This window comes from Pseudorasbora parva, chromosome 16 (genome assembly GCF_024679245.1).
Source record: "Pseudorasbora parva isolate DD20220531a chromosome 16, ASM2467924v1, whole genome shotgun sequence".
NCBI classification, from domain to species: Eukaryota; Metazoa; Chordata; class Actinopteri; order Cypriniformes; family Gobionidae; genus Pseudorasbora; species Pseudorasbora parva.
The window spans coordinates 33,890,857-33,918,381 of NC_090187.1; the positions used below are offsets into that span (position 1 = coordinate 33,890,857).

A 27,525-nucleotide genomic window follows, 5' to 3' on the forward strand; every position below is an offset into this window, starting at 1 on the left:
AACTGTCTTTTGGCTCATATCTGGTAAGCATCATAACTTTTGTGTATGGCTTGTTACTGTCTAAAGCCGTTTCCTGTGCACTATGGTGATGATGTCCAGATGGATTTTATCTGTCCGTTTCAGGGTGTTTTATCTGCGCTTTACACCACCCCCTATAAGAGCTTGTACCTGTGGACTTTGGCCTGGTCCACTCTGTCCATTGACCATATCTCTTATTTGTTTTTGTGCAGCAGAGTGTCCAGAAAAACAGAAAACATCCCTGTGCACTGTTTATTATCCAATAACCTTAGGCAACTTAGTCGACCCCATAGGGGAGCTGCATGTTCTCCAGAAAGGGGGCATTGCAAATTTAACATTACCAGTCCTGCCCACCGCCTCTTCCTTTGGGCCTACCTCTGAATCTGTCCCTCCTCTGATACTTGCTGAAAGAAAACAGAGCTCTTTTGAAAGAGAATCCTAATAACATTAAGAGACGGAGGCTCATCTGAGTCCATCCAGACTTTGTTGAGATGGAGAGGAGTACAGCGTTGCTCATTGTTCTTGCTCTGGTCAAAATAAGTAGTTGCTGTCTGGATCCTCCCTCAGCCTACAGGTTTACAGGAGCTGTTTGTAGACTCACCTATCCTGCAGCTGTTGTCTGTGAGTATTCTCTCAGTGGTCTCTGTACTATATGGTCAGACCTTGTTTGTAAGTGAGTAAATGTGTTGATTGGAGCAGAATTCATTCAAAGCAACCAGAGAGCAAAATAATGGTGTAGTATAACTAAAGAAAGAAACAAGGTCTAGAATTGTAGTCAAGCTTAAATTAAGGTTTATGTTAATATGTTATGTCAAATAATACAACTTTCTTTTTCTGTGGATCACCAAAGATGGAGATGTTTTAACAATTGTCCTGATCACACAAACAGAAGCTAAGTTTGCAAAACTGTAGAAAAATGGAGGTTGAGACTTTACAAATCAGACATTGCTACTTTTCTCATGAACTTGCGAAATTAAGCTATAGGGCAGAAGTCCATTGATCTACTTTACACTCAAAATGAAATGAAGGAATTGCAAAAACAGTGCAGGAACTGGATGGCAATTTTTTGTATTTTGTTTTAAAATTATGCTAGATGACATTTTAAAGACCCCTTTCTCATTCAAAATAAATGATAGTATAATATTTTAATGGACAGTTAAGCATGACGTGTCATGCTGTGTAACAATCTAAAACAGGTGTATTATGTATATTTTAAAGCTTTATAAAGTGTAGGATACTTGTGTAATGTAAAGTGCACAAATGTCAATACAATTATTAGATTAGTAAAATGAAGGATACATATAAAACCTAAATTATTTCCATATTATACATTTTAACCTAAAATATAACTAAACTAAGTTCCAAAACTTTTTTTCTTTTTGTCATCCAAATCACTTAAAATATTTACTTAAAGCACCCCTTGAAAATGAATCTGATATTTCAATTATTTAACAACACACTCACTTGTTCATGGTTCTCTGATGTTGATTAATTAATAAAATATTTAGGTAAACAAATAAAATATTTAATATATTTTGTTTTGTATGTGTTTTAAATTATTGTTTATTTTAATTTTTAAATAAATTAATTATTAGCTTCTCATCAGTTCTGAAAGTTTGGGAAACTGGACTAGAGAATAAATATCTCACTACCTTGATTCCTCAGTGAATGAGAAGACTACTGAAGTCATACAGGCCGCTTTTCAGCATGCCAGATATCCCAGCGTAGAGGGAGAGCGATCAATAGGCTTTGGGACGGTGAAATACGGATTCCACAAGTAAGGAACTCCTGCAGATGCTTGCATGTTATGTGGAACACTTTATTGTTACATTCTGTATCTTATGGCACTCTTCTTCCCCACATCACACACAGCTTAGAGATCCATAACCTTTCCATTGGAAAGAGTGACTTTGAGCTGAAAGAGAATGAAGGAATTGGGATCTCCATTTCAAACGTGTCTGCTGTATTCAAAGGGACCATCAACTATGGATATGGCAGCTGGCTGTAAGTGTTTCTGTTTATTAGAACATAAGATCAGGTTTCTGCAATAGCACAGCTGTGGTTTAAACCTGTGCACTACTATAAATATGTTTTTGTAGAACATTGGTCTTTTGTTTAACACGCAAAGATTGTCAGCGGCCCCAGATTATTGCTGTTCACACTAAACAGCGTTCATTAGGTTGTTTATTCCAAAATCATATGAGCGGTTTTTATTTTATTTTTATGAAGTTTACACAATTTTGGACAATAAAATAAATAAAATTAATACAAATTAAAACAATGAATTGTGATTTTATTTTCTTCTTTTGTAATTTCATAAAACTAAGAATTCAATCAAAAGTTATTATCCAAAAATCATAATTAATTAAAAAAGCAAGAATTTCTAGCTGTCACTCAATATGTGCTAGTGTGCGATATTAGTTTGTAAATGTTGTAAATATTATTATATGAGCTTCATTATTGTTACACTTTATGTAACACATTATTGTACATTGTTACACATTATTGTACATGTATGCATGTAGAGGATGAATAAGATTGGGCCAAGAACCGACCCCTGCCGAACACCTTAAAACAGGGAGCAGCACTGGACTCACATTCTCCCAATATAACACGCTCAGTCCTGTCAGAAAGGTAGGACTGAAACCACGGCAGGGCTACACTGTGGAGGCGGTCCAGGAGGATGGTATGGTTTACGGTGTCGAATGCTGCTGATAGGTCGAGGAGAATGAGCAGTGATGGTGATCCTGAATCAGCTGTCATTAGAAGGTCATTTGTCACCCTAAGCAGAGCTGTTTCGGTGCTGTGGGCAGAGCAAAAGCCTGATTGAAATATCTCAAATAAGTTGTTGTTTTTTAGTTGGTTGTGGAGCTGAGAGGCGGCTTCCTAACCTTTGGCAGGATGGTGAGGTTGGAGATTGGCCTATAATTAGCAAGGACCTCCGGGTCTAGGGTTGGTTTCTTAAGTATAGGACGGATGACAGCAGATTTAAGGGCAAGAGGGACGTGACCAGTTTTGAGAGAGAGATTAACAAACTGGGTGATGATTGGGCTGACAATGAACGACTTGAGCACAACAGTCGGGGGGGGGGGGGGGGGGGTTGCCGGGTTCCAAGGTGCAGGTGTATATGTATATACAGGCCAGTACAGGCCAAAAGTTGGGACACATTACTATTTGTAATGTTTTTAAAAGATGTTTCTTCTGCTCATCAAGCCTGCATTTATTTGATCAAAAATACAGTTTTTTTTTTAATATTGTGATATATTATTACAATTTGAAAAATGTGGTTTTCTATTTATTATACTTTAAATGATCATTTATTTCTGTGATGCAAGGCTGAATTTTCCGGATCGTTACTCCAGTCTTCAGTGTCACATGATCCTTCAGAAATCATTATAATATTCTGATTTATTATGAGTGTTGGAAACAGTTCTGCTGCCTAATATATTTATGAATAAAAGGTTCAAAAGAACTGCATTTATTCAAAATAAAAACATATTTTCAAATAATATAAATCTCCTTTACTATCAATTTTTTATCAATTTAACACATCCTTGCTGAATAAAATTATTGATTTATTGCAACAACAAAAAAGAAAGATAAAAATGACTGACCAAATTACTGACCAGTAGTGTATATTGTTGTTACAAAAGATTTCTATTTTTAAAACATTTGCTTCTTTTGTTTATTTTATTTTTTTATTTTTACTTTTTATTCATCAAAGTATTATAAAAAAGTATCACAGGTTATGAAATAATATTAAGCAGCAGAACTGTTTGCAACTTTGAAAATGAACCCTCATATTAGAATGATTTCTGAAGGATCATGTGACACTGAAGACTAAATTGAAAACCAATTATTTTAAATTGTAATAATATATCACAATATTACATTTTTTCTGTATTTTTTATCAAATAAATGCAGGCTTGATGAGCAGAAGAAACTTCTTTCAAAAACATTACAGCTAGTAATGTGTCCAAACTTTTATAATATATATATATATATATATATATATATATATATATATATATATATATATATATATATATATATATATATATATATATATATATAATTTTTATTTTCTTTAATACAAAATTTTCAGGGATATTTTTTATTTTATTTACCATTAAATTACCATATTGTACCAATATATAAAATAATTTAAGCACTCTTCATGTTCACATTCTTAATTATTTTCCGTCTGATAGAGGTCGCCTTTTCAAAACAAAGGCGTAGTTTGAGCATAGGCAGTAAAAGAAATGGACAGAGCGATCCCATAGACTTCAACGGCGGAAAATTAAGTAAATTAGAAGCACTCACTTCCTGATGGCTGAGCGAACTGCGCAGGCTCAGACTGAGCTTGACGACGTAGATGTGACGTGAGCCTCCTGTCTGACAGCTGTAGGTCTTCTAGTAGTTGTGGAAAGTGAAATCTGAATCATGTTGTTTAAATCTCACAATGGGCTTCTCCCCATTCTTCTCCCCTGACTTTATCGGACTTTGTCTCCACATCCACCCGACTGTCTCATAGAGAGTAAAAAATTGCTTCTGAGCGTCTCCTCCTGTCTATACGGTCATTTCTCAACTGTGCGACAGAGTCGCGTTGGTTATGACACAATCGGTAGCCTATTTTTACAAAAACAGCTTCTACGGGGCGATAGTGTAAGATACAAGGTAATGGAGCCTCTTATGCATTGTCGTGTTTCTTTATAAATAAACAATGGACAAATGGAGTCTTTAAACGCCTCAGATGTAAAGTTATTCACTCTCAAAGTGACTCAAAAATGAATGGGAGTCAATGGGATGCTAACAGCAGGTGATGGCTTGGTGAGCAATGGCCGCCCCTTTGGGTGGAAGTGGAATGCTTTCCGAGTGCTAGATTACCCCCTTGAGTTTGAGCTCAGAATCTTGGGACATGTGGTCTTCACCTCACAGCCATTTGAAAAGAATCGGGATAGGACTCAGGCATAAATCAAGTTCATGGATGCGATTATTAATGTTTTATTAATTAATTAGACTTTTATTATGCCACAGTCGCCGCCGCCATTTCCGCTTTTACAGTTATGGGTATGAGGTAACGCAGCTCTGTTTATCATAGTTACACCCGAGTGTGTTGAAAATTATGTTATGCGGTTACTCTGTGCATTCGCTCGGTGGCTCTTATGACACCACACTCCAGTAAGAGTAAAGCGTTTCTGCAAAATAAAAACGGAAACCAAGGGTAACTAGGACGCAATTGACAGCTGGCGACTTCCTCACATGTCCTGTTCATTGGTTAAAAATAAAAAATTTCTCATGATATACAAATAGTTGGAAACATTTGGAATATTGTAAGTATACTCAATTAATCAAAATAGATAATACTGGCATAATGTTTTTGTGTGTATGTGGATATTTTAGAGTACATAGTGCATACCTTTAAATTCAAAATAACTCAACTTTTCATGTATAACTGTTAATTAATCGCAGAATATCTCATGTTTTGTGTCTCTGCCGACCTCTTGTGGAAAAAAATAATATAACATGATTTCATGACTCTTGCCACAGATGGCCTTATAGCTCTTTATTGAGCTGTTCTGCTGGGTCCTAAAGTTAGTTCTTAAATGATCTTGTCAAAATGCATTCAGAGACACATGTAGACATTACATGTTTTTCTGTTTCTTTCTTTCTTTCTTTCTTTCTTTCTTTCTTTCTTTCTTTCTTTCTTTCTTTCTTTCTTTCTGTCTGTCTGTCTGTCTGTCTGTCTGTCTGTCTGTCTCTCTATCTATCTATCTATCTATCTATCTATCTATCTATCTATCTATCTATCTATCTATCTATCTATCTATCTATCTATCTATCTATCTATCTATCTATCTATCTATCTATCTATCTATCTATCTATCTATCTATCATTGCCATGTTCTTTCTTCTACAGACTCAGCCTGAAACAGTCATTGGATTTTGAAGTTGAGTCCCAAATTGACCTGGTCATCAATCCAAAACTATGTGAGTGAGTCTCCTTTTGTTTAGACACTTCTGTTTGACATCACTTAATCCTGAATGGCTGTAGTAGTCATTGTCTGAAAAGAGATGTTATTGTGTGCCAGACTGTGGAAAGGGCAAAGTGGCTGCAGACACATCAGACTGTTACCTCACATTTCACAAACTGAAGCTGCTCCTGCAGGGAGACAGAGAGTAAGTTCAACATTTTTACATTACCGAGAGACACTAGTGATCAGAACATTACAAACAACCTTTTTACAATCTGGGTTTTGATATATAGGTAAAAGTCTTTGCTAATCTTGATCTTGTTCAATGAGTGAAGAGCACTTCCTGGAGAACAATTTCACATAGACCTACTGTAGGCTACACTCCTAAGCACAGCTCATTTCCAAGAGCATTTAAATGACTCTCATTTTGACTGTGTGCAGACCTGGATGGCTGAAAAGAATGTTCACAGACATTGTGACTTTCACAGTGAAGTTAGTAGTAAAGTCACAGGTGAGTGTGTCCAGCTTCCTGTTCCATTGCCCAACAATACTGTGGTAAAACAGAGCATTAGATCAGAGTACTTCATATTATGTGGCTTTTTACCCTCCAATAGTAGAGTTTCATACCATTTACCTTTTTCTTTCTTACAGATCTGTAAGGAAATAAACAACGTGGCCAACATACTAGCAGACTTCATACAGGAGCAAGCAGGTAAAATGCAGAGCCCTTTCTTTTTATGTAACAGTCTTGTGTGAATTTGTGGTTATGTGTATTGATGTGATCTCTCTCTCTGTCTGTGCAGAGCAGTTTATTAGTGATGGGGCCATCGCCGTAGACATCTCTGTGACCTCTTCCCCCATCATCAAATCTAATTATATAGAATCATACCATAAAGTATGTTGTTATAAAGATTTTATTCTTAAAAATTGTGTTCAAACTTATTTGTTTTCTTATTATGTGGTTACTGTTGTTGTTCTTCTCATACACAGGGTTTGGTTATTTTTAATAATGTGACATCCGACCTCAGCACCTCTGTGTTTAACCCCTCCCAATTGGCTGAGAACCGCATGCTTAACTTCTGGATCTCAGATGGGCTTCTAGATCCAGTAATGGGAGCCGCATACCATGATGGACGATTTATTCGCAATATCTCTGGAACAGAACTCACAGTATGATATAATTCAGTATTATTATGAAAGTTGATTTTTATACATCTGCATTTATGTGATGTAATACATGTTTCTAAACTGTAGGAGGTGCTTTTGAGCATATAAAAAAAGCATAAAAAGGTAATAGGACCTTTTTTGCACTGGAAACCTTGGTTTCAAGAAAATGGCAAAATATTAGTTGGGGATTTTGCTACTAAGACATATAAGTCTGTGTGTGGATTTAAAGAGAGAGTTCACCCAATCATGAAAATGTTGTCATTAATTGTTCACCCTCATCTCGTTCCAAACACACAATACATTCATTCATCTTAGAAACACACAGTGAGATATTTTTAATGAATTCTGGGAGCTTTCTGTTGCTCCACGGCAGCCTACCAAACTACAACTTTCAAGCACCAGAAAGGTAGTAAAAACATCATTAAAGTAATCCATGTGACTCCATGAAGCGATGCGAGTGCTTGGTTTGCGCAAAAAAAAAAAACCCATTTACATTACTACGTAACTTTGCAACTACATGTCAGCTAACTGTCATTAGAGTATTTGTAGACTGTCTGGTTAATATTTACTACAACTTTATTTTGTCGGTCCCCCAACAGACATTCTACTGACTACTTGACTACAATTCAACTTATTCTACTAACCTGAACCCTAACACCTAACCATAACCTACCAGTTTACTGACAGTCTACTAATACTCTAATGAGAGTTAGCTGACATGTAGTTGCACAGGAACTTATAGTTAGTAAAATGTCTAAAGTGGACTATCAAAATAAAGTGTAACCAAATATGAATCTCCGCCTTGTGTTCAGGCAATGTCTGCTTGCGCATCTAACACAACATGCATGTGTGTACCGTGGTGCTCTCATGAACGCGGATAGTTAAAAATGACCCTCAAGCCAGGTGGATATGAGATTTTTATTTCAGACGAATACAATCTGAGCTGTATTAAAAAATGTCTTGGCTAATTCAAGTGTTATAATGTCAGTAAATGTCAGCCCAAAAATTTGAAGCCCAAAAAAGGGCATCCATGCATCATAAAATTTATATGGCTCCTTGGGGATATTAAAGGCCTTCTGAAGCAAATCCATGTTTTTTTTGTTAAGAAAAATATCCATATATAACACGTTATAAAGAGTACTTTGAGGAACTAATGAGTGAGGAAAATGACACAGAGAAGAGTTGTAGAGGCAAATATTGTTGACCAGGAAGTAGGAAGTATTAGCAAGGGTGAAGTTAGGAGAGCTTTGAAGAGGACAAAGAGGGGAAAGGCAGTTGGTCCTGATGACATACCAGTGGAGGTATGAAAGTGTCTAGGAGAAATGGCAGTAGAGGACAGGAACCAGGACCATATTAAACCCTACGGATTAAGAATGGGATGATTTCATTAAAGTTCATGTATGTAAAAGCAGGCGTCCCAAAACTATTAACAATACAGTGTGTGTGTGTATATATTTTTATAAATATAATTTAATTTATATTCAAGTTATTTTAGTAAATCAAGCTAAACTATATTAAAAGGATAAATGTTGCTTTGGCAACTAGCTGAAATTACAAAAACAAAAAAAGCAGTTCATGTTTCATTTATTTTGAGTATTTTTTTAATTTATTTTTTATCTCTGCTATGAAGTTTTTTTCTTTCTAGGCATGTTCACGTGCATGTGTCTGTCTATTTTACAGGATCTTTTTCAGACAGAGCTGTCTTCAGCCAGGCCTGAATTGTTGAGCAAGGTACGAAAGCACGTTATCATTTTTTAGTATATTCAAACAAAGGGGAGGAAATGACTGACATTTTGTAATGACTCAGTGACTCATTTTATTCACTGCTAATGGAACATGCAAATAAATGCTTTTCATTTGAAGCACACCAACTGTCGTTTTCAAAATAGTGTAGCACCTACGTGTTTGTACAAGTGTGATGTTCCCTTTAGTGGCTGTCCTCCGAGGGTCCAATGTTAAAGGCGAGGAGTGTGTCAGTTCCACACTTGTGGACCACTACAGAGGGCACATCTGTCAGAGCCGTGGCTGGAGTCGAGCTCTTACTGGATAGCCAAGACGTGCCAGTACTTTATTTTGAGACCGTAAGATAAAGCACATGAAGGAGCTGGAGAAGTAACATAAATGCTTGTCACATGGGACAGTTTCACAAATAATGCATGTTTGGTTTTCAATGGTTTATGTGCTAACAGGATGTGATAGTTGTTGTAAACGCTTCATATGCAGAGAAGAAACTAATTCTGAAGGCCATGGCAGGGCGGTAAGTCATGAAGATGATAGATTCTACACAATCACATGAAAAGATTTTCAGTTTTATCTCCTTGATTTAGAATGGTCTTTTCTGTTTTGTGACAATTGCAGTATCTCGATAGAAAAAGTCTCAACATCAGAAGGAGCCACTGAGGTGAGAATGAATTAATTCACTAATGTATTTCATACATCACCTATTTTATCATCATACATGTTATATGACCTCCTCAAAGATGGCGGACAGCTTGAGAGTTTATCTACAGGAGGCTGTTGAAAAGATGGGAATCCCCAAAGTGGTATCATGTAAGTGTGGCCACCGTAACCACGCTAAATCACGTTTCTATACTTATGCTTCATATTTCATCTCTCCCCTCAGACCTGGAGCCAGAATTAACCTCTTTGATGGATGAACAGGGGCTTTATCTATTTGACATCATCAATCCTGAAGTTTTACCTCAGGACGTGAGTATATTTCTATCAGATAAGGTTTGAATATATTATCAATCTTAACTATCAATCTGTATTTTACAGTCATAATTGCTGTCTTATTTTCTTTTTAACTGTGAATGTACAGGGGTATGTAATTGTCCAACTGGATTTTGGTTTTCCACAACATCTGCTGGTGGAATTCCTGAAGAGGACACTTGATTGACAGTCTTTTTCATTTTCTCTTCTCGCACAAGGACTTACGGACATGCGCACATACAGCATACACACAAGACTCTTTCTGGCATTTTTGCTTGTATGTAAAGAAGTTTGATGTTTTGTGTAGCTGTACAATTTTGTAAATATGTTTTATTTACACGTCCTTCGGTAATATAATCTCATGACCTCAGTAATGTAACTAAAAGGTTGTATTACCATTATTAAACATTTCCTGGTGCTGTCACACATGCTTGTGTGTATCAGGTTTCTGGTAAAACCGGTTCTCCCTCCAAAATAAATGTGTAAAAAAAAAAAAAAAATCTTAAAGGGATAGATCACCCCAAATTTAAACTTCTATTATCCTTTTACTCACTCTCATCTGGTTTCAAACACTCTTTCCTCCAGTGGAGAAGAAAAAAAGCCTACTTTAGTTTATACAGTTACAATAAATTAGGAAAAATTTAGCTTTTAGGTTTTCAAGGAACTGGGGCAAGATTTTCTTCTGGGAAACAAAATGTAACATCAAAATACACATTTATTTTATTACACTGCATCTATTGGTTTATGTAGACTTCAATTACAATATACATATAAAGGCTGTTTTCTCAAAGGATTTATTTTCTCAAGTAGGCTATTGAGTTAAAAATCTCCACTCCTGTAGCACTTACTTACACCAGATGTTCTCTGTTTATTTCCTATATATATTATTTTGAAACGGGTTTGTTCATATATCATTTGCCTAGTTTTTTTATAACATTTTATTCCTAAAACATTTTTTTATTTCTGTTTTTTTCATCTTATTTTCTGGTCTATTCTGGTCGATACAGGCCTGTGAAACAAACATCTTTATTACAAAATGATACATGACTTTTAAACCTGGCTTTATGTTCAGATGTGTGCAAATTAGTGCATATTTGAGAATGCCCCATTGCATATTTAAACATTTTTTCCAGAGAAACTTAATAGAAAACAAGTATGATGCTATTTATTATTTTACCCTCTTCACCTGTGGTCTTACCTTGATATTTACTCAATATTGATAGCCTACAATATTTATATATACTTGTTTTTTTCTTTCAGGTTTAAAGGTATGTAGATGCTTTGCATAGACAAAGCTTTTAACCTTAAATTATCTTATTTTATTTTACTCTGATCACATGTTGATGTCCTTATAAGGAGTGCAGTGAATTAAAGGGATGGTTCACCCAAAAATTAAAATTCTGTCATCATTTACTCACTCTCATGTTGTTCCAACCCCGTATGAGTTTCTTTCTTCTGCTGAACACAGAATAAGATATTTGGGAGAATGTTTGTTAAAAAAAAGAAAAAAAGAACAGCAGATAGAACAACCACTCACTACCATAGCATTTCCCCCCATATGGCAATAATAACCAACTGCAGAACCGCAGAACCCATATACGTCACTCACAACGCTCTGAGGACAACAGCGCCATGCCACAGTCTCATGCCGGAAGTGGGCGGAGTTCACGAAAACTAAACAATCGGCACGGCGGAAGAAGAGAACACGGTAAACAGCTGTTTTGTGTTGTGGTTTAATCTATCAAGTTTATTTGTGTTGTGTATTTGATCCATCGTTGTTGTATTAACACTTTATACAGAACGTGGCTCTATTTTTTTCTAATGTGCTCTGCTTTACGATGTCTATCGCGTCTGTTGATATGGTCTTGGTTTAAGTAACATAATTGTTTGTGATTTTATTTTGTTGTTGGCGCCGTATTTTTTATTTGCTTTTATCTGATACTGACCAGTGTTTTATGTGTTTTTCCCACTAATTTATTGAGGCATTACGATTTGGAGAGGATCAGCTTTACTTCATGTACATCAATGCAAGACATTCTGCAACAGTTTCTACTGCCCAGTGTGTTAAACTGACCAGATGGCACAGTACACCTTCAAATTCACTTCAAAAAGCAGCTGTCCATGGAGGTATGAAGGTTTTGAGTTATTTGTTTATACACAGTAGCAAGAAATAGTATTTATTTGTTGTCCCTTTTGAATTAGTTGGTTATAAAATTTCAAGTGTATATATATTTATATATATTTTTATCAAGTGTACTATATATATATATATATAGTGCTTAAGCTAACAAAATGCAAACACTATTTCATGTGTTTGAATGTGTCCCATTAAAATTAAATTAAGTACACAACCAAGCATTATATATATCTGTTTGATTTTGTTGCAGTAAATTGACAATCAGAATGTCACCCAGGATAATGGAAGCTGATCAAAAACAAGGTTAGTTTTAAAAGGCTCTAATAAAGACATAAGCTACTTATACAGATAGTGTGTTGTTATATGTCACATTTTCCAGGAATGTTCTTCTATTCTATAATGTTCGATTGTTTTAGACTGTTCCACAACAGTTGGATGGCTCTATTGACAGTAGGATCGTCATGTTAATGGTAAGAAAAAGAAGGAAAAGGTAATTTTTTTTAAAAAATACAAGCTTCCCTTCATTAGGATAAAAAACATTAGGGTTTTTCACACTTGAAATAGTAAACTCCGGGTATACAGAATCTTGGGTTATCTTGCTTCATGTTTCACACTGATCATAATTTACCTGAGATGAACAATTAATCCTGGGTATTCATACACTGCCGTTCCACACTGTACTTTAATAAACCATGGGATAACATATGTGCAGTATCGGGTCACTGACAGACACTGCACTGCACACAATATGTTTTCATAAATGCTCAAGCTTTGCATGTCCTTGTATTACAAGTTTATCCTGAATGGACATTTCAGACTGGGTTTCCGTTGTCCGGTAATTACCGGACATTGGCCGGGAAAAAAATTAAATGTCCGACAAAATGAAATCTTTTCGGTCAAATTGTCAGATTAAAACTGCCTCTTATCGATACCGTAAGCCTGCGACGTGATGCCCTCGCTGTCATGACAGCGCTCCGTGGCTATGGAGGATTGCAATTCTCGGCAGCCTGCGAAGCAGAGTAGGCCTATGTGAGCGGAGCGGAGTGAGGAGTGGAGCGGCGAGATTTTGAATGGAGTGAGGAGCGATTTTTTAAAAAGTCGGAGTGTTGTGGTTTTTACTCGCTCCGAGAGCGCTCCACTACCGCTCCATCACGAGAACAATTTATGACAACAGGCCGGCACAGCACTACATTTTTCGCCAGAACTAGAGCGTAGATCGGCTCAAAAAAATAAAGCCCAACACTACCCGAGCCCATGCACCCGAGAGACCGGCCCTGCCCGTGTAAGTATCGAGAACGAGCCTTTAAAGACTAATTAGCGGAGCGGAGCCGGCGTGATCAGCTCAATAATCCGCAGGCGCGCTCATGAACCCACCGGTAAAATGATGTTCGTTCAAATCCAGCTCAGACATGACATACATCTGTAGCTTACTATACTTGTTGTAGCCTTTAAACAGTGTTTTTTTTTCTTCATATTTATGTTTAAATATTATAATATTATTTTTAGATTTCATCTGATTATGATAAGTGCAAAGATGCGAATGGGTCAGACATGATTTTGGTGGTTATATTTAGTTTAATATTAAGTTTTGTTTTGTAAAAAGCCTTTCTTTCGTTTTGTACAAATTGTCTCTTAATTTTAATAAAGGTTTCTTCGGTTAATTGCATGTATTTAATAAATACGAAATAAATAAGTAGACTAGGTCGCGGAAGCCATCGCTTTCATCATGAACTGAAGCGCGTCTCAAATAAACTGAAACTCGGCAGGCTTGCCTCACAGACATGAGGAATATGTAGCCTAATATGTGTAGAAACGAAAAGATTTAAATTAGCACATGGTGCAGTGTTCAGAACTCACACGGTAAACAACCAGCTGGATACAGATGATCACGGCGATGGGCATGAGCGGGGACGTTAAAGTTGAAGGGATTTTTTATTTATTTTTTAACCTTCTACTGAATCTGATCGGGTGCAAGCACATTTTAAACAGGTAGCACCTATTCACACACGTAATTTTGTGAATAAGTAATTTTGTCGTTTTCTCTAATGCATTCAAAAACATCTTGTAGTGCTTACCTGCTTACAGTTCAGTATAGGCTATACTGTTATATTCTATTATATGATTTTGTCATTTCACACGGTGGCCAATTGAAATGTTACCAACTAAATGAGACATACTGAGTTTATAATTAAATTTATTAATTGCGTTTAATTATTGCATCTAAACACAATAGTGTTGTGCCAAGATTTTTCACGTGAATAAAGGCAAATAGATTTGCACACTGCTTAATCCCTGGTCTAGTCTGTTAAACTTGTCAGAAGTTCTCGTTTCTAATCTGCCCTCGTGGTCTATTTTTTCTCTCATCAAAACCGAATATCATCAGTGGCTGTACATCAAGAGCAGGGACAGTTTTTGTGCATTTTGTTTCGCGATCTGACCGGAGCAAATAGAAAGTCTCTGCAACGGCGTTAAGCGTTAGATTAAAGCGCTCGTCTGAAGACTACATGAGCCGCGAGAGAAATCTGCAGCACTGATAACAGCGGCAACGAGCGATCGCCTCTTATTAACAAACGAATGAAATTATACCCTTCTAGTTAACCAGAGATGTTTTGTTTGAATTAGTTAGGTTAATCCGTGAAGCAAGATAAAAAAGTGGTGGGGACATGTCCCACCTGTCCCACCCGCAAATTACGCCTATGAGTTAAAAAAATTGGTTGATTGACGCCAATCGGACGTTCATGTTTTTTTTTTCGTCTATTTGAAAGTTAGGCTAATAAACATGTTGCATATACGGCCTGATTATGTGTTTTTTTTTAAGTTACACAAACTGCTTTCAGGAATTTTTGACCGGCATATCATCAAAATGTCCGGAAAACGAAACCTCTGCCGGTCACTTTGACCGGCACCATTTTTTTCTAGCGGAAACTCTGATTTCAGACTATACAATAATTTAAATGGTCTCTTCTTCGCTGCAATTGCGTTTTCTGTTTGCATTTGATGTTTTTCCTCTTCAATGCCGACTTTATTATTTATATTGAGTGCACAGTGTTTCAGTGACTGTCCAAAGCACGTAAATATAAAAGTGTGAAATGTTACTTTACCCGAGGTTAAAGGTGTGTTTAGAATGACGATAAGCTCAGTGTGAGAAGCCCTATGAAGTGCTTGCCTTTAATTTCTGTATACATTTTGAACTGAAAATGGTTAATTAATTTGATTGTGACAGGGTATCATTTATGTCAGAAATTTAGACATGAGAAATTGAATTTCACAACTTTTTTATACATGCTACATCCTGACTTCAACACACGATATTGTTAAAACACTTCCAACATTTCATCCTATTTTTTTGTACCCTTGTCTCATGAAGGAGCCACGGATCACAGAAGACCTCTGCACTGCAGTGTAAAGACTGTGGAACAACCAAAAGTTTTCAACAGTTTAGTGGAAGAGCCCTGATTTCTGAAATTTGAAAGTGGAAGACTAGGAAAAAGCCCTTCAACTTTCACAGGCTGAATGGTTGACCGACAGCTGGCCAAAGAGACAGTTGTCAATGTTTATAGAGGTTACATCTATTTTAAATTTAATTTGTCATGTACCTGCTGTGCAATTACTTTCAACTTAGCTCAATTTATTCCCCTTGGTCTGATTGTGTATTTTCTAAAGCAAACCCAAGCTAGTATATGATGCCTTTGCTACTTAAGGGGATTTTTAAGGAACATTTTATAAAATTAAACAATTTCTGTGTGTTTTGGGGTTTGTTTGATTAATCTGAATCATGCACAACAGTGTAGAATTGTGTAATATATATTATGTACTATGAAAAAAAGGTTTATTCTGAGATGCTTGAGTAAAAAACAAATATATTGTGTCATAAAAATAAATGTTCAAATGCTCAATCTTTGTTTTCATTTTTTGTGTGTTAAGATTTGTGTTCAGTTTATCTAATATAATATTTAAGACATAATATAAATAAATAAAAAATAATAGCAACTTTTTACTTTAAAAACGTTACAATATTTTTTTTATAAATACATTTTTAACGTAAATTATTTTATGTTGTATTAATATCCAGTATTGTTTATTTTAAAACATATTTATTTGATTTAACTATGAGTGAGTATATCTATCTAGCCTATCTATCATCTCTCTATCTATCTTCAATTAGAACTTATTAATTAAATACTTGACATTATTAACATCGTTTAAAATTTGGGCTTGAAACGCTCCAAATAGAGCAATGTATGCGAAGATAAATCAGCTCCGCCCACTTCCGGCATGAGACTGTGGCATGGCGCTGTTGTCCTCAGAGCGTTGTGAGTGACGTATATGGGTTCTGCGGTTCTGCAGTTAGACCTGTCTCCCATATGGTAGTGAATGGTTGTTCTATCTGCTTGGTTACAGACATTTTCCAAATGTCTTATTTTGTGTTCAGCAGAAGAAAGAAACTCAGACAGGTTTGGAACAACATGAGGGTGAGTAAATGATAGAATTTTCATTTTTGCGTGAACTATCCCTTTAACGCTGGTCCTATCTTGATGTCCTCATAAGGAGTGCAGTGAATTAATTTTTACCACTGGGTGGCATCAGTGAGCGTGCAGACAATACCTCACATGACCTGACTGCTGCTGTCCTTATATGCCCTCTCTCACGATATAACTTCACTGAAGTTATAAAACTTCATATAACTGCGTTTTCAAAGCGTCATGCACACTTTGAATTAGATTTACTCGATTATACCTGTTCATTTAAACAATATATTGTCTTAAATTAGCAACATAAACGCGTGTTTAAATACAATTTATTGTTGTCTAATTGTTCACAACTATTAAAATAACGTCTATGAATTCTTTATAAAGTGCTTTCGGTTGTGGTTGCATAGAAAAATATCAGGAAAATAAATATGGCTGAACGCTCAGATTAAAATGCCGTTTGACATTAAAACGCTCGTTTGACATTAAAACGCAAGTGCACTAGTTAGCGCCGATTGGCGAATTTGGTTTGATAGTCTCGCGCCAAACGCATGGCAGATTCCCTCTGCACTGCGCATATAAAATAAAACGAAACCAAAGCAGGATTGTTTGGTTTCATTTTCTACCATAAACTGGACCGATGCGTTATGCCACCAGCGGTGAGTCCATTATACCAATAACGTGCATCTTATAAACATACATAACATTTGTAAATGCTTCTTCGGAGTTATTATCGTCAGTAAAGCACATTGTTGACTAACATTGCCATTCATGTGGCCAGGCTTTACGGCACCTTGTCTCCATAACTACATGCGTCGTTTCCTGCAGGGCACTATATGGGCACGAGCTGCTCCTTAAAATAACTATTATTAACGTTATATTATATTATTTATATTATATTGTATTTACTTATTGATTGCATAGACAGAAACCTTAGCAAAAACGTTTGAATGAGTTACATATTACACTGTGTGTATTACTTTGTATGCATTTATATGGATAGTAGGCTATTTTGAATATCAGTGATAAAATAAGTGCCATCCTAAAAGCATTTACCACAATAATTTGTCATGGCTTTTGTTTCTAACAAAGCTGGAAACGTTTTGTTTGTATCAATGTGAAGAGTATCAGGTATCAGGTATAATTACCTATGGAATTAGAAATTATTGAACTGACTAGCACCCATGCGTTTAACATTGCCAAACAAAGCCTGCATGCATGCACTTGGAATCAGACATCCTGTGCTTTGTCACGTTAAATAGAATAGATCAGCATTCAACGCATTACATTTATTGTGGTGAATAAGGTTAATGTAAATTAAATGTAAACTAAAACAATGTCTACAAATCAAAACTAAGTCAGATTTTCCCCCAGCTAATGGATGAGGATGGAGAGGGAAGACTGGTCGGGGGGCTCCCTGGTGGCCCAGGAGGCCAGTGCACTGGTGGACTTGCTCTGCAAACAGAACAGTGGTGTTCTGGATCTGATCTTTGCCTTAGTGGAACCTAACACAATGGATCAGCTACGGTCACTGAACAACAACAGAGACCTTGTCTCAGCCACTGTGGATTATTTTATAACTTCAGAAGAATCCATATGTAGACGGTTTCTCTCCATTGTATATCAATACTGTAAAGAAATTCCCTTTCTTCTTGAAACTACACTGGTCTCCGTAGCAGAAAATAGAATTGGTAAGTCATGTTTGCATTTTTATTTTATTTTACTGCAGGGTTTCCCCTACTCATACCATCAATTAATATTAAAGCATCATTTTATTACTAATCAGATTTTATTTAACAACATATTAGTTTGTATATTATTTGTTCTGCTATTTAATTTCAACACAGAATAAAAAATAAAATAAAATCTTTGAAGTGAAAGTGAAAGTATCCTGCAGCTGTTCAAAGAAAGAAGCTACCGTTTAAAATATGAATGTCACTGAGTTATTGGTTATTTTTATTCATACGTTTATTTTTTTCTATGCTTTGAAGGAACAAACTTCAGTCATCCAAGTGACAATGATAATTCTTCACTTTCACGAAATGTGAAACGTCCACGGCTAGGTATGTTATAGTCTTAAAGGAGGGACACACCCATTTGAATTTCATTGTGAAAGATATCTTGAATCGGTTTGAGCAACCCAACAGTTAAACTGACTTCAACTTGAATAACAGCAACCATCTGATCATTCACCAAGAAAAGCTAAATCTCACAGTGAATTCACTTCTTGTAAATCTTGTAAATGATCAAAATAACAAAAAATAACATGGCAAAGATGTTTACTGAAAAATGACTAAAATGACTTTCACTGTAACATGACATGTAGCATTGACCTTGTTATTAATGTTCAACATTGTGATTGACAGCAATATACTTAGTCATCCCAAAAAAATATATTCACACTTAAACCACACTTCTTTTTAATGTATATCAAAATATCAAACCAAATGGCATTTATTTTATAATAAACAGTCAAAGCACACTTTTCAAAAAGTTTTGTTGGGTGAAAAAATCATTAAAGGTAGGCTAGGCAATTTATTTTATAAGCACTTTTTGTTATACTGGTTAAAACTCTCTTCACATCTTGATAGTAATCAATAATAGAAATTGTCTAAATATTAAAACATGTACTTCTGTGGAAGGCTCGGGACCAAAACATTTTCATCCAATCATTGATTTAAGTCCGCAAAGTTATGCAGAGATGTAGACAGACAGTTACAGAGTGCTGCAAATTAATAGCAGCCATCTTTTTCCCGACCATAACTGTGTTATAACTAATTACGAGATTGCAACCTGTGATGTTTTACCCAGGGGTGTGTTTCCCAAAAGCATCATAAGCCAACTATGGTCACAACCAGTCTGTGTTTCCCAAAACCATAGTTCCAAAAAACATTTGCAAACAACATTGCAAACTTGTGTTTGCAATGACAGCTCTCGACCTGTGGTAAGAAGCATAGTTTCTTGTTTGTATGACGTGGAATTAATAAATCCTTATCTTTAGCAAAATAAGCAAGCTGACATTTTGTACAATCTATATCTTTTATTTTAAATACATAAAAATGTACTTTATGTCTTTTAAGTTTGTCAAGAGATTTAAAGCACTTTTTTTTTTTAAGCGTGCACATGTGCGGACTTGCTCTAGTACGTAAGAACGAGTCTATTTGAATCTGGAAATAAAGCAAAATAACTGAGAAAAATAAGAATTAGTCCTCAGGTGCCATATCCATAATTTATAGTTCATCTACCACTTAATCGATCGATTAATTGATTAATCGGATATTAATTACTTTTTTCTTTATTAAAGAGATCAATACAAAATATATAAGAGAATAATAAGAGATATAAGACAAAAATAATTGCTGAAATTGCATACATGTGAAACGAAACAATTTTAATGCATACAATTGCCATATTATATTAAATAAAATGTGGACTAAACGAAGCGCTGAGGCAGATGATTTTGCCTCAAGGATTTTTCAAGTAGCTCGAGTTACTCGAAGAATCATTTCAGCCCTAATTTATAGTAAAAAATCTAGCACAAATTCGATCTCAAAAGAATTAATTAAAAGCAGTTATTACTCCCATTTGCGTGACATCATTAACTAATGTGGTTGAACGACAGATTTTCGACAATACAGTTTCGGGAAACAGTCACGATTAGCTAGTTGGTTTCTTCAACGATGCAATGTACTGGTAGTTAAGCAGTGAGTTATGTAGTTGTACGGGAAACACACCCCAGAGCGGTTTATGTCCTCAGATTTGGATTTATGTGTTTCTATGTCAAGACTATCAATGGCGAAATTAATCTGCAGCAGTCAGGTAGTACAAGTAAGAGCTCTTTAAGTTGTTTACAATCATTTTTTTTGTAATGTTATGTGCTTTGAGACACGAGGTAATTTGCTCGTCTCTCGTCTCGTGGTGTTTTGCAGACTTTGCTGTGTGTTTTGAAGGAGGCATGGCTTTGTAGAGTGCTCAGAAGGGCGGCTGGCATCTTATGCTTTCAAGGCTAGCTGGCTATTGTTAGCTTCTCTGAAATTGCCTACCCTACCTTTAAGAAAAACAAAATTACTAGAGGAAAACAATATTTCTTAGAAAATATCTTGCATGATTTGTTTTCAGGTGCCACATGGTTTGATACTTTATTCCTACTGTATTAAGTTTTACATTATTAGATTTTATAATGTGAGCTAAGCTAAGACTTTTGTATGAATAGCAAGTAATATTTCATGTTAACTTAAATTTGATCACAAAACTTCTGAATGTTTTGATTTTTTCTTACATAGACCATTTAAAGACCTACACAGATGCTCTTAAATCCATGGTAGTGCAAAAACATGAGACAGTGACACAGGCTGTGGTAAAGGATGTCCGTCTGGATGACACATGGGTGTATTTAAGACAAAGGCATCCTCTACGAGTAAAAGACAGGACCGTCCAGCCTCAAGCCTCTCTGGACAATCATGAAGGAGAAGAGTCAGAGCATAAAGTGTCTGTTGAGTCTCTATTGAAAACCACCAGGAGGGTTGTCGTGCTGCTGGGCCAGGCTGGATCTGGAAAGACCCTGCTGGTGCACTGCCTCGGCCGTAGCTGGGCTGAAGGCTCCTTTCCGTCCATTCACCTCCTGTTTCTGCTGGAGTTCCGGCAGCTCAATCTTATCTCACGAGATCTTTCCCTGAAAGATCTACTCTTTCTCTTCTATCCTACTTGTGAGTATGATGAGGAAAGCGAAGAAGTGTTTGCATTCATCCTCTCCAACCCTGAGAAGGTCTGCTTCATATTCGATGGGTATGATGAGTTTCGTGCCAAGCTTACGAATCCTAGAAAGCTTGAGAGCTTCATTGACCTAAACAAACCTCTGAAAATGACAGATCTCCTCTCGGGACTGTGCAATCGTAAAATCCTTCCTGACTGCACAGTGTTGGTCACCTGTAGACCACGAGATGTGACAGATATGTTTGCAAGCCCTGGTTTCATAACCTGTGAGCTTCAGGGATTTGACCGATTGGGTGTGAAGGAATACGCCGAGAAGTACTTCCATGAAAAAGGAGATGAACTCAAAAAGAAGGCTGTAAACTTGTTAATAAACAACCGTCACCTCTTGTCAATGTCGCATGTACCTGGACTCTGTCATATCTGCTGTGTATGTGTGGATCATTTGTTTTCCAGTGATGGAACTCATTCTGATCTACAGCTTCCAACGTCCCTAACTCAAATCTACATGCAGATTCTGTTGGGATTCCTCAAAAGCTTCAATAGAGGTGGGGTGTCTGGTACACATCTACTTCAGAAATACAGAACTAAAATTGTTGAGATGAGCCAATTGGCCTTTAAAGGACTAGAAGGAAGCACCATAGTCTTCATGGACACAGAAGTACCTCCAGAACTCCAGGATTTTGGCATCAAAAGTGGGATACTGTCTAAAGTGAAGCTGACTTGTGAGGATGGATCTTCAGGATATGGTTTCACCTTCATGCACCTTACAATGCTGGAGTTTCTTGCTGCTCTCCACCTAATGACCAGTCAGGATATCACAGAGAGCCAACTAAAGAAGAAGCTTAACTTGAAAACCCGCTGGACAACCAAGACTGACCCAAAATCTGTCTTTACAGACTCTCTCCATCTTTACGTATGTGGGCTTGCTGCGGAGGACTGCACCTCCAGTTTGGTCAAGCTTCAAGTGGCCGAGGGTGCCACGACTTGGGTACAAAGGCGCCAAGCTGTCGTTCGTAATGTTTTGCTTGGTTTCGCTGGAAGTACCAGTCAAACAGGCCCTAAAATTGTGGAGCTGTGCCGATGCGCTCATGAAACACAAGATGCTAAGTTGGCAAGAGCTGTTGGTTCGAGACCGCAGTTTGAACTGAGAAATATCAGACTCAATGCTGTTGACATGGATTCTTTAGCATTTGTAACAGCAGCTGCTGATCAGAATGTGTGTATAGACTTTGGTGGCTGTTCAATTGACTTGGATTGTTTGGAAATCCTCCCTAGTTTCAAGAATGTGGATCATCTCATGTAAGTTTTAAACTCACCTTTTTCACCCCTGATGAGTTTGCACCCCTGAAACTGATAATTGGTTGTTATTTTAACTGTACAAGTTGATATTAGTTGTATAATACACTCACCTTAAGGATTATTAGGAACACCATACTAATACTGTGTTTTTTGACCCCCTTTCGCCTTATTGCAGAACTGCATTAATTCTATGTGGCATTGATTCAACAAGGTGCTGAAAGCATTCTTTAGAAATGTTGGCCATAATTGATAGGATAGCATCTTGCAGTTGATGGAGATTTGTGGGATGCACATCCAGGGCACGAAGCTCCCGTTCCACCACATCCCAAACATGCTCTATTGGGTTGAGATCTGGTGACTGTGGGGGCCATTTTTGTACAGTGAACTCATTGTCATGTTTAAGAAACCAATTTGAAATGATTCGAGCTTTGTGACATGGTGCATTATCCTGCTGGAAGTAGCCATTGGAGGATGGGTACAGGGTGGTCATAAAGGGATGGACATGGTCAGAAACAATGCTCAGGTAGGCCGTGGCATTTAAACGATGCCAAATTGGCACTAAGGTGCCTAAAATGTGCCAAGAAAACATCCCCCACACCATTACACCACCACCACCAGCCCGCACAGCGGTAACAAGGCATGATGGATCCATGAGTGGTACCCGGTGGGGTCTTCTGCTGTTGTAGCCCATCCGCCTCAAGGTTGTGCGTGTTGTGGCTTCACAAATGCTTTGCTGCATACCTCGGTAGTAACGAGTGGTTATTTCAGTCAAAGTTGCTCTTCTATCAGCTTGAATCAGTCGGCCCATTTCCTCTGACCTCTATAGCATCAACAAGGCATTTTTGCCCACAGGACTGCCGCATACTGGATGTTTTTCCCTTTTCACACCATTCTTTGTAAACCCTAGAAATGGTTGTGTGTGAAAATCCCAGTAACTGAGCAGATCGTGAAATACTCAGACCAACCCGTCTGGCACCAACAACCATGCCACGCTCAAAATTGCTCAAATCACATTTCTTTCCCATTCTGACATTCAGTTTGGAGTTCAGGAGATTGTCTTGACCAGGACCACACCCCTAAATGCATTGAAGCAACTGCCATGTGATTAGATAATTGCATTAATAAGAAATTGAACAGGTGTTCCTAAAAATCCTTTAGGGGAGTGTATATTTGATATTTAATTGTGCAAACTCATTTTCTCTGTTTTACATTTAGATCACCTTTGCTGTCAATGCTCACTTGTTAATATTTAAAAACATTAATAATTTTACAAATAATAAATCTAGTAATATTTAGCAAATCTCAAAAGGAATATCCATGTGTACATTATAATGTTGTGATGCCTGAATTCACATTCAAATTATTATTTCATATTTTAGTCATTTAAGTTTAATATTTACAATTTATTTAGACATAATAGTATAGATTTTCTAATATCAGATTTTTTTAGTTATCTATAACATCAAAATAATTATCAGCTTATCGTTTTCTGCCATAATTTTAACAATGACAATATTTGTGATGGCACTATAGGTTGTAGTTTTTAGTCTGAAACATGAATTGTTGTTAAATGAAAAACATGAAATGTTGATATATTCAACTTTCAACTATATTTCGTTCAAGTTTCCGTAGCCGGAAATATGATGACAGGTTTGCAGAGGCTTTGGGCGGTATCCTGTCTAAACTCCAGGCCTTGCGGCGATTAGAGTAAGTTTTGATTCAACCAATGACTGTTGTGTACTTTATGCATTTTGTCACACTATTTCCTTGCATTGGTTTGTGTTTTTTCTCGGATTTACAGTTTTATCAGTGGAGGCCTCACTGATGTTGGAGCTGCTAAACTTGCCAGGGCTTTGGAGGACTGTCCAAACATCACACACCTAAAGTAATACCATTTGCTGTGCCATGCACTTCATAGATTGAAATTTCAAGCAATTTAGTGATTTGGCCTGATATGTTTGCGGGTCAGATATATTTCTGATGTGTTTTAAATTATAACGGACTCACTGTTTCCAAAAAATGTTCTGTTTGTGATCTTAATGATATGTCATGAACATCTATCTTGTGTCAATCAGTGTGTTTTGTTTATCTGACAGTGTCAGCGATAACTCCTTGAAAGATGAAGGTGTAAGAGTGATTGCAGAAACACTATCCAGACTGCCCAACATCTGCTCTGTTTTGTAAGTAGTGTGTTTTCATTTCAAAAGCCTGATTGTACATAAACCGATGCCAGTCTCCTTTACCTATTTAGATATTCACGACAGTATTACTTATATTACATCTGGTACATTCTTACACTTTTACTCAGGATGGGGAAAAACATCATCTCCACAGATGGAGTCCTCACACTCATTGAGCAGATGTCTGCCTGCACTTCCGTTCAGGATGTCTACATTGAGTATGTTGTTTTGTTGGCCTGTCTAATACATTTATAATGAAAATGGCAAATGAGAAACATTTTCCACACAATTTGGATCAGTGGTTCTCAACTGGTTTTACTTAGGGGTCCCTGTTTTATAGTACATAAAGTTGTGCCACAAGTATGTCCTTAAAATGTTAATATTAGTAAATGAATATTAATCTCTACGTGTTTTGACCTGCATTTATTGTAGTCTTGGCCTTTTGTTTTATTTACCCTGTGTTTTGTTCTGTCTTAGTTTTCATTCTTTTTTATTGCATACAGGGGGAATAAAGAGATCAGCCTTTCTTTCTCAGAAACCTTGGACACAATGTGGTGAGTGCTGACTGGCAGATAGTCTCTAAATATGTGTTAGAGAACTCTATTTGAAGGGTCGGTAATACCCCAGAACTCCAAATCATGCATTTCAGATTTAATTTTTCCTTTTTGCACAACGTTTGTGGTTACTTTTTTGTGCAGTGGGCATTTTGCCAGTTATTGCAGTGCAATGCACGATGTCCTGAACGTGATCACTTATGGGTGGTAGACGTTGTGCATGTTTTTTCTTTTATCCTAATGTTAAAGTGCAGCCTGTAGTGTCTGAACACTTTGATGGTCACTCCAGGTATTTGATAACACAATAAAAATGCATAAAAAATTGATTATGATGATACTACACAATCATTTATTTTTTCTAACTTTTTCTTTCTTAGTGAAAACACAGACTTGAATAACACAGAAGGGACAAAGAATTTAAGGTAAATGCTGATTCCTTTAAAATCATATTTTTTTCAAATAAAGGAAAACAAATTAATCCTTAGTTACAAAGTCTAGATTTTGAACACTGAACACTGAATTTAACACTGAACACTGAACTTTAGACTTAATGGGTTTAGACCTTATGGCTTTATTATGTACTATAAAAGGAGATGTGTTTTAATATTGTTCTATTGTGTCTGTGTATTGTGTCTATTGTGTTCATCACTGGACAGCATTTCAGGAGAATTAAAGGATAGATTCAGATAATTTGTGGAAGATGGTAGGCTTGGCAGAAGTTATGCAATTTCAGGACAATCATATTGAAGACAGCAAACAAAAAAGACAAATGTCATTAAAAATTATATAAAAATATATTAAAAACTTGTTTAATATATTTGTAAAATTTATTTATTTATTTATCTTGATAAAAAAACTTTTATTCAGGTATAAATGTGAAAGGCCATTCAAAGTATATTTTGAGGATCAACTTTCATTTAATGTACAAGATTTTCTTTATGATTTTCCCAACTCCATCTTGCAAGGTCACAGACATATGTTTGTGGCATTGTTTTATTTTAAGGGTCAGAGCAGGGTTATTATCATTAACTAAAACTAGAACTATTAAAATCATTTCTGTTAAAGGTGGGGTAAGTGCTTTCTGGTAACCGTTGTTGATATTTCAAATCACCAGAACAAACACTCCCCTACCCCCAAAAAGGGTCTTGTCCCTATTTCGATAGCTACGCCCCACACATACGTAACCTAGGCAGCGACTACGGCATAATCTGTGTGCTACTAATCCAGGTCGAATATTCAATGAAAAAGTCATCCCTTCCATCACAAAAACACAAGCCGTTCTCATGACAACTCGATAGTACACAAGCACGACAGTTCAACTAACAACAAGTTACAATTACTGGATTAGGGTTATATAGATCACGAAAAGAGGAAACAAACAGTATAGGAGAGTATCTTACTTGTGGGACACATTTTGTGAGCTGACACTTGAAACAGACAGTGAGGAGATTTAGACGCTCCATACCGTGTGGAAATGAATGGGTCTTTATCATCGCTGAAGTGAGCGACAATATGATCGCAAATGGACAAACAAGTGAACAATTAAAAAACTTAAACTAAATGAAAATTATAAACTGAAATCTATTTGAACCAATTATTAACTGAAAAATTAAGAAAACTAAACTGAAATTGAAATAAATATTAATTAATTAAACCTAAAAAGCAATATTTAAAAAATAATAAAGTGACAAAAACATACATTAAAACTAAACTAAACAAAAAATTTACATAATGACTGCTAAAAGGCCAATTGCATTTCATAGATGTACACTTAACGTCATAGATTTGTCACTAGGGGCATTGGCAAATAAGAGTAAATATAACAAATATACTCTTTAGTTCAGCAATTGTGGCTCTGGAAAGAGGTCCCCGGTTCAAGTCCGGGCTGAGCCAGGAGACATTTCTGTATGGAGTTTGCATGTTATCCCTGGGAAAGACCAGTTAACCTAGCCTGGAAAAATCATATTTCATGGACAGTCTCTCTCATATGGCCAATAGAATCACAAAGAGTTGGATACAACTGAAATGGTTAATGAATGAATGAAAGAATTAATAATTATCCAGTTTATTGCTGACTGGCAATAGAAACTGCAAGGGTGTAGAATTTAGTAGTCCCTACCAATATCCAGCAACATAGTTGTTCCTATTGCAATGATTTTGATTAACCAATTAAAATATATATAACCTATTGTCCATTCATCTTTTTAATTTAACCTTTATATAATTATGTAAAATTTTCATCAGTATATATATATATATATATAGTATTCATAACGTCCAATTGGCTGCACCTGAAATGAG

The 27,525-nt window shown here is 36.3% G+C and overlaps 2 protein-coding genes and 1 long non-coding RNA gene across 4 annotated transcripts in view; all 3 read left to right on the top strand.

Moving 5' to 3' along the window:
* Nucleotides 1-349: 349 nt before the first annotated feature.
* Nucleotides 350-10,298, top strand: cetp (cholesteryl ester transfer protein, plasma). Its single transcript, XM_067420417.1, has 16 exons — nt 350-639; nt 1,684-1,795; nt 1,891-2,022; nt 5,939-6,009; nt 6,111-6,198; nt 6,435-6,504; nt 6,645-6,705; nt 6,797-6,888; nt 6,984-7,163; nt 8,841-8,891; nt 9,092-9,241; nt 9,350-9,417; nt 9,519-9,561; nt 9,641-9,710; nt 9,784-9,869; nt 9,982-10,298. The coding sequence occupies exons 1-16, from the start codon at nt 510-512 to the stop codon at nt 10,057-10,059; spliced, it is 1,482 nt and encodes a 493-aa protein (XP_067276518.1). The 5' UTR covers nt 350-509; the 3' UTR covers nt 10,060-10,298.
* A 1,139-nt stretch (nt 10,299-11,437) lies between these two features.
* On the top strand, nt 11,438-15,905 carry LOC137043476 (uncharacterized). 2 transcript variants are annotated; one of them, XR_010898491.1, is made up of 5 exons: nt 11,438-11,580; nt 11,855-11,999; nt 12,260-12,312; nt 12,426-12,479; nt 15,377-15,905. It is a non-coding gene; the product is annotated as an uncharacterized lncRNA (long non-coding RNA). The 2 variants fall into 2 exon arrangements; XR_010898490.1 differs by having other exon boundaries at nt 11,438-11,999.
* A 1,075-nt stretch (nt 15,906-16,980) lies between these two features.
* Nucleotides 16,981-27,525, top strand: part of nlrc5 (NLR family, CARD domain containing 5) — a 44,380-nt gene continuing 33,835 nt past the window's right edge. Inside the window, exons 1-10 of the mRNA XM_067420418.1 lie at nt 16,981-17,137; nt 17,853-18,169; nt 18,470-18,541; nt 20,762-22,490; nt 24,114-24,197; nt 24,292-24,375; nt 24,587-24,670; nt 24,799-24,888; nt 25,174-25,224; nt 25,602-25,646. Of these exons, the coding sequence (XP_067276519.1) occupies nt 17,860-18,169; nt 18,470-18,541; nt 20,762-22,490; nt 24,114-24,197; nt 24,292-24,375; nt 24,587-24,670; nt 24,799-24,888; nt 25,174-25,224; nt 25,602-25,646 (2,549 nt within the window). The 5' untranslated portion in view covers nt 16,981-17,137; nt 17,853-17,859. The remainder of the gene's footprint in view (nt 17,138-17,852; nt 18,170-18,469; nt 18,542-20,761; nt 22,491-24,113; nt 24,198-24,291; nt 24,376-24,586; nt 24,671-24,798; nt 24,889-25,173; nt 25,225-25,601; nt 25,647-27,525) is intronic.

Excerpts from the sequence above, each read along its gene's own strand:
- cetp (XM_067420417.1), top strand. The coding sequence starts at position 510 with ATGGAGAGGAGTACAGCGTTGCTCATTGTTCTTGCTCTGGTCAAAATA. Across the intron at positions 6,706-6,796 it reads CTTCATACAGGAGCAAGCAG|AGCAGTTTATTAGTGATGGG; the intron begins GTAAAATGCAGA and ends CTGTCTGTGCAG. Across the intron at positions 9,711-9,783 it reads AATCCCCAAAGTGGTATCAT|ACCTGGAGCCAGAATTAACC; the intron begins GTAAGTGTGGCC and ends CTCTCCCCTCAG.